The 7744-nt window shown below is 28.3% G+C and overlaps 1 protein-coding gene across 1 annotated transcript; it reads left to right on the top strand.

Moving 5' to 3' along the window:
• The first annotated feature begins 3732 nt into the window (after positions 1-3732).
• Positions 3733-4581, top strand: LOC133789456 (putative dehydration-responsive element-binding protein 2H). Its single transcript, XM_062227304.1, has one exon. It carries the CDS (start codon positions 3828-3830, stop codon positions 4425-4427), a length of 600 nt encoding a protein of 199 aa, XP_062083288.1. The 5' UTR covers positions 3733-3827; the 3' UTR covers positions 4428-4581.
• The last annotated feature ends 3163 nt before the right edge of the window (positions 4582-7744 follow it).

Here is a 7744-nt window from a genome sequence, read left to right as displayed (position 1 = left end):
TACAAGTATGATATAATAGATAAGTCATTAAGTAAATCTATATATTCACAAATTTTGTTAAGAATTATGTCTTTATTCTTTTTATAGTTTATTTTAAGTGTAATTTAGTTATATATATTTTGTGTATCGGTTAATGTTTTAGTGAGTTTTTATTTTATTTTATGTTGATGTTTAGTTGATTTTTAATTGTGTAAATTTTTTATTTTTCTTGATACATTTTACAATGCATTGATAAACAATGTTGTTTTTTTTGTTATTTTTTACCTTATTTTAAGTTTACGTTCATATGTTCTTATATATTTTTAGTTTATTTTTGACACATTTTACAATGCAGCAGTAAGTTTTTCAATGTTGTTTTATTGTTTTTTAGTTTATTTTTAGTTGATACAAAGTGTTGATGTATAGTTAATTTGCATGTGTTTTTTTAATACTGTATTGCTATGGGATTGCAATCTAGTTGACTTTAGGTTATTTTTTCAACAATATAATGTTGTGCGATTGATGTCTAGTTATGATCGTATTTTTGTAATTATAAAACTTTAAAATCGTATTTTTGAAAACTTAAGTTAATAAAATTGAAAAAAACTTTAGAGGTCGTAAAAATGCAAAAAAAAAAAACAAAAAAACATAAAAAATGTGTATTTATGAAAAAACTTCTATAATCAACATAATCTATATATGTATATCATGTTTGTTCTCAATGAACAAGACACAAGAAGCAATTTAACAAAAAAACAAACAAAATTATCTGCAACAGAATTTTTTTAAACAAAATTATCTTCCTTATGTTTCATTTCTATATATATACTCATGACTATATAATATAATATATATAATTTAATGAAGTAGTTTTTTTTCTTTCCAAAAAAACAGCATACCCTATTTACATATGAGGTGAGCGGCATCAATGGTTATAATAATTATTGTCTTTCTCTAATTCTATATTCATTGAGTATGAATATAATATCCTTTAAATTTATGTTATGTTGGCTTATTAATTTTCCTTTCAAATTACTGCAAAAAAACCTTCATTTTGGTATTGAAAAACCAGGTCCAGCCAAGGTGGCAATGTCAGCCTATGGTCAGTGACACTAACCCTCTCCACAGCGCACACACATGTTAGTGGACACATGCACCAACTGCCCTAAACTAAAGGAAAACAAAAATCTCATCCCAAAAAACAAATAAATTAATGTTTGTTTGGAAAGCCACTATGTAATTAGAATTTGGTGTAATTTCAAGTAATTATTCAATTTAACTTGTTTGTATGACTATATAATTACACAATAAATATATAAGTGAAGGTAATTGAGGAGTCCTAATTACACTATTCTCTCATAGCCCATGAGAATTTAGTGTAATTATATAGTATAATTACTATCAATTTTAAATAGTATTTATTACACATTATTTGTTTATGTAATTACTAATTTTTTGGTCAAATATGATAATAGTAATTTATAGCTAATTACCATTTAATATTCAAACATATTTTATATTTTAAAATATAGTGTAATTACTCATGTATATATATATATATATACTAGATATAAACAACGTGCAATATGCACATTTGCATGCACGTTTGCTTAGTTTTATTTATAGAGTTTATTAATTATTTTTATTAAATTTATATTAATCTCATATAAATTTTAAATAAATATTCCATTTTAATTAAATAATTTATTTATTTTGTTTAAGTTTATGTTTGTTCTCATTTTTGAATTCAACAAGAGATTATATATTATATGTTTAATATAATATTAAATATTACACATGAATTTTAAAAAACAATTTGTTGCTAATTCACAGAAGATAATATTATATGTTTAATATGATATTATTCTAACGAGTGAGTTTAAGTTTAATTGTATTTTATTTAAGTTATAAGATATATGGTTTTATTATTTTTAAATAATTATCAATGTAAAATATCTCAAAAATATCATAGTTTAATTTGTTTAATTATTTATTATTTTTAAATAATTATCATTGTAAAATATCTCAAAATATCATATTTTAATTTTTTAAAATTATTTATTTTATTTTATTTAAGTTTAAGTGTTTACAAACTACCGTTAAATATAAGAATATTCTGTTAAATATAAGAATATTTCGTTAATGTTAACATTAAAATAATAAAAAACCGTTGAAACCAAGAATTTCCGTTATCTATACATTTATTATATAGAAGAGATGTATATTAGATACAAGCAACGTGCAATATGCATGTTTGCTTAGTTTTATTTATAGAATTTATTAATTATTTTTATCAAATTTATATTAAAATTTCAAATAAATATCATATTTTAATTAAATAATTTATTTATTTTTGTTTAAGTTTATATTTGTTCTAGTTTTTGAATTTGAGAATGACAATAAGAGATTATATATTAAATGTTTAATGTAATATTAAATAGGGTTTATACCTTTTTGGACCCTGTGTTTTGTCTCATTACCTGTTTGGACCCTGTGTTTTGAAAAATTACTTTTTGGACCCTATGTTTTGTAAAATTGTTAAAATAGAACCCTAAACTCAATTTTGATGAAGAAAAAATTGAATATAACAACACAGTTTTTAAGCAGAATAATTTTATTTTTGTTCTGAATTGTTAGTTTGGTAAATTATTTGTGATTTTAGTTGAGAAAACATTGATCAAAATCATATTTAGGGTTCTATTTTAACCATTTTACAAAACACAGGGTCCAATCAGGTAATGGGAAAAAACACAGGGTCCAAAAAAGTATAAACCCTATTAAATCAGATTTAGGGTTCTATTTTAACCATTTTACAAAACACAGGGTCCAAAAAGTAATTTGTCAAAATACAGGGTCCAAACAGGTAATGGGAAAAAACACAAGGTCCAAAAATGTATAAACCCTATTAAATATTATATGTAGGTTTTAAATTTAAGTTTCTTGCTAGTTTTTTTTAAAATAACAATTTGTTGCTAATTCACAGTAGATTATATTATATATTTAATATGATATTATTCTAATAAGTGAGTTTAAGTTTAATTAAATTTTATTTAAGTTATAAAATATATGATTTTATTATTTTTAAATAATTATCATTGTAAAATATATTTAAAATATTTTATTTTAATTTGTTTAATTATTTATTATTTTTAAGTAGTTATTATTGTAAAATATCTAAAAAATATTCTATTTTATTTATTTTTAATTATTTATTTTATTTTATTTAAGTATTTATCAACTAACGTTAAATATAAGTATATTATGTTAAATATAAAAATATTTCGTTAAAATGAACGTTACAAAAAAATACAAAACCGTTAAAACAAAAAAATTTCATCATCTACATTCTTATTATAATAAAAGAAATATGATCACTATCTAGTAATTAAATAGTTTGTTCTTTCCAAACATGCTTAAGGGTTCAAAATCACCCAAAAACATTGAACATATATAAAATGGGAAAACTCATGTACTCCTTTGAAATCAAGACACGTGCTTGTTTGCTTTGTACGCCAGGTGTTTGACAAAATATCTCACCCAAAGTGTTGTGCTTAGACATGTACACGTTGCATATGCCTACTAAGAGCCACTTGCTCAAGTTGCTTTGCTCTCTTCTATACTTTTTCTATTTTGGTCTTAAAATAAGTTACTTACTGTGTGCCACTACTAGTACTCGCGTCACCGCAGTACGTAGTTGTTCATATTACTGCAGAATATACAAATCTTTTTCTCCCATTATAAAAGTTACGCTGATATGTACAGAACTATCTAAAAAATAATATGGTGAAGCGTTAGAAGCAGAGAGAAATTAAGGGAAAGAAGGGTTTTCTTCTTTCTTGGCTTATATAATGGAGTACTACAAAGAAGAAGAGAGTAACAATAGCATTAATAATAATAACAATAATGCTATAAATAGCAACTGCAATAATGACAAGAAAGCAACCATGGAGCGGTCTAGAAAGAAAAGAATGAAAGGGAAAGGAGGCCCAGAGAACTCGAAGTGCACTTTCATAGGAGTGAGGCAGAGGACTTGGGGCAAATGGGTGGCCGAAATCCGGAAGCCAAACCGCGGTGCGCGGCTGTGGCTCGGCACCTTCAACACCGCCATAGAAGCCGCTGGCGCTTATGACGACGCCGCTTGGAAGCAGTACGGCCCGGGCGCCAAGCTCAACCTGCCAGGCCGCCACCACCACTATCCCCAGTACTCGTCGACGAGTTCTGGGGCTGACTTCGAATCTGCAGGCCCTCTTAGCAGAGCGGTGAGCGCCGAGTCGGGCGAGTTCGGAGGTTTGGATGGTTTCACTTGGCCACAACTAGGTTATGGTGAGGATGATGATTATATGGAACTGATGATGAATAGTAGCGTTGAGCTATCGTTTGGTGGAGAAGGAGAGTGTCTTTTTAGCCATCTCATTGGAGATGGATCAGCTTGTATTAGTTTTGAATAACGAGTAATGTTCGCCATGTACGTCCATCATCAACCTTAGCTTTGGCTTCTTTTTTCTTCTTCCTTAGTATATTAGCTAGGGTTTTGTTGTACGTAGGTGGCTTTTTTGTTTGTTTGTTTACAAGTCCAAACTAGAATATATTACTTTTGTCTCATATGTATGCATCTTTTTATTTTATTGTTTTTATTCTAAATAAGCTACTCAAAAATATTATTGCAAGGAAATTTGAAAACAAATTGTTTTTTTACACCTTTATACATATCTATAATTATATTATTGGATAAGATTTTTTTTTTGGATAAGATTGAATTAGGAAATATAATAAAAAAGACATAATAATATTAGATAAGAATGAATTAAGAAATATAATAAAAAAAGATATATCTTACTATTATAAAAGTGTCAAGAGGACACGTATTAGTCTTGATAAATTGAAGACTATTTTACCCTTGTCAATATAATTCTACTTATTACTACACCATTTGACCTTTTATGCAATTTGTCATATGAACACTGCCAACTTGAGGACTATTTTACCTTTTTTTTTTTGTTAAACTTTGTTTATATTTATGTAGTAGTCCCATAGACCTCCACATGAATTGGCCTTGATATTTTATGACTATTTCACCCTTCATGTAATTTAATGTATGACTACTGCCACTTTTTTCTATACTATATACAACCAATTTATATCAATAATCTCTATATAGATGACATCTAAACAACGTTGACATATATAATAAGAATAGAAAAAATTATAGGGTAGACATTAGTATATATGCATAACTATTTTTAGTTTTTAATGTATCTCGCAATCTCCTTGAGTGAATTTGATGAAAAAAAAAGCTTCAATCACTTGATAAAAAATAAACTATCACACAAATTTATAAGATAAAAAAATTATATATATGCTTTTATTATTTTTAAATAAATATGATTTAATTATTTAAATTATCCTAAAATATCTTTAAAATATCATATTTTAATCAATCAATTAATTTATTTATTTTTGTTTAAGTTTATATTTGTTCTAGATTTTGAATTTGACAGTAACAACAAAAGATTATATATTATATATTATATGTTTAATATTAAGTTTAAGTTTAATTAAATTTTATTTAAGTTATAAAATATATGATTTTATTATTTTTAAATAATTATTATTGTAAAATATCTCAAAAATATCTTATTTTGATTTATTTAATTTTAAGTCATGTTTACAATCTACCATTAAATATAAAAATATTCAGTTAAATATAAAAATATTCCATTAAAGTTAATAAAAATAAATAAAAAACCGTTAAAATAAAAAATTTCCGCTATCTAAACACTTTTTATATATGGAAGATATTTACTTTTTTTTTGAAAGGGAAACACTACTGCCAATTTGAGGAGTAATATTTTACTTTTATCTATGTTGAACCTTGTTTATATTATTTATTTTTACAACCGTGTGAACAGCGTAAATAAACAATTTTTTTTTAAAATTGTGTCTGTATCCATATATATATTTACATATTTTGAAGTTAATTATCACTATTCATTTAGTCTTGATAACTCCTCAACCGTTATACCCTATAGTGTGGATTGTAGAAACTCGTTTAGTAATATTATAACAATATTTATTATGTAAAGTTATAAAAATATAGAAAAAAAATTATTTAAAAAGAAGTTAATTAAAAAGGAGATGGGTAGAAAAATTAGAGGTGCATGCTAGCAACTTATTTATCTGAAAATTAATAAGCATGCTTATATTAATTAGGAAATTTTGTGGTGAAAATTAGTAAGTAGTCTTGTACGCCCTAAATATCCACGGGGTATCAACGAGCTGAAAAAGGAGCATAATCCTATCAGCCACGTAGAAGTCACCTGCCCGGAGCTACTGTTACGAGTCTCTACCTCTTTAGCTCGAGGTAGCGAATGGTTTAGTAAGAATACTCGAATGGCATCGGGTCAGCAGCGTGGACACCACGAGCTGAGACCACATCAAGCTCGGGATACGGTCTGGAGCTGACACCTCCAACCCTTTATAAAATCAACCACGCAATGTAAACGTGCATATTTCAGACATCACGTGTCTACTCTTTTCCTGAATTCTCGGACACGCAGCATAAACGTACGTGTTCAGGCACCCCACGACTGGTTTGGGCCACGCGGCCCATTATCCCCCTTACCTATTGATTAGACCACACTTCATTGTCAGGTTTTAGGAATTAATCATGAATGTCATAGAAGTGACATGATGGGTAAGAAGGTCACGGGATGATCCCCTTTGCCAATGCCCAGGTGTCCTCTCCCTATAAATATGGAGACCCTAGGGGTTGCAAAGGATTGTCTTCTAATTTGTAAAGAAACACCCTATAAGGAATATCAGAGATATATCAATAATAGTGGCTGGTGGACTAGAAAGATTTTAACCTTCGAACCACCTAAAAAAGTATCTGAGTTATAATCTTCCTTTGAGAACATTCATATATTACGATTCATTATTTAACACTAATCTCACTACTACAAAATACCCTTTACGAGACACTTTTTTAGGACACGCACATAAATGCAAGTCCTTAAAAATATTTATGAAGTTTTTAGGGCACTCAATGAGAGTCCTGAAAAAACGTAATTTAGGACTCGCAATGAGTGTCCTAAAAGAAAATGCGAGCCCTAAAAAAATCTGGGCTATAAAAATAAGTGTTTTACTTAATATTTTTAAGGACTTGCTTTGGGAGTCCTTAATACTCTTTTAGGACTCGCAATAAGTGTCCTAAAAGAATTTGCGAGTCCTAAAAAATCTGGGCTAAAAAAAAAGGTGTCTTACTTAATAATTTTAAGGACTCCCAAAGCAAGCCTTAAATATTTTAAGTAAAACTCTAAAAAACAGCCATATATTTCGGGTTATATATATACTTAAAAAACTATACACATTTGGGGTTTTATAGGGTTACATATACTCAAACCCACAGCAGCCACACGGCACTGAAGGAGATGAATGGCTGAACGACATGACCAAGGCTGAAGGAGATGAACGGCAACAGGTGGTGCTCGACGGCAGTGACGTTCCAGCATTCTCGGCGGCGTCGACGACGGTTCCAGCACTCACGGCGGCGCACGGCTCCAGCACTCACGGCGGCGCAGGTCTCGGCTCCAGCAGGCTCTCCGGCGGTGCAGGTTCTCGGCTCCGGCGGTGCTGGTTGCTCACGGTTCCAGCCGTGGGTTGAGGTATATATATTGCTTCTTTTTTTTTATTTATTTGCTTATATAAATATATATATTATAATTTCAGATATATATATATATATATGATATATATGATATATATA

Source organism: Humulus lupulus, chromosome 7 (assembly GCF_963169125.1).
Source record: "Humulus lupulus chromosome 7, drHumLupu1.1, whole genome shotgun sequence".
NCBI lineage: Eukaryota > Viridiplantae > Streptophyta > Magnoliopsida > Rosales > Cannabaceae > Humulus > Humulus lupulus.
The sequence above is the reverse complement of the archived record's forward strand: the minus strand, read 5'-3'. Positions and strand labels throughout refer to the sequence as shown.

What these genes read in the sequence shown, in the direction of transcription:
- LOC133789456 (XM_062227304.1), top strand. Translation starts at nt 3,828, where the DNA reads ATGGAGTACTACAAAGAAGAAGAGAGTAACAATAGCATTAATAATAAT.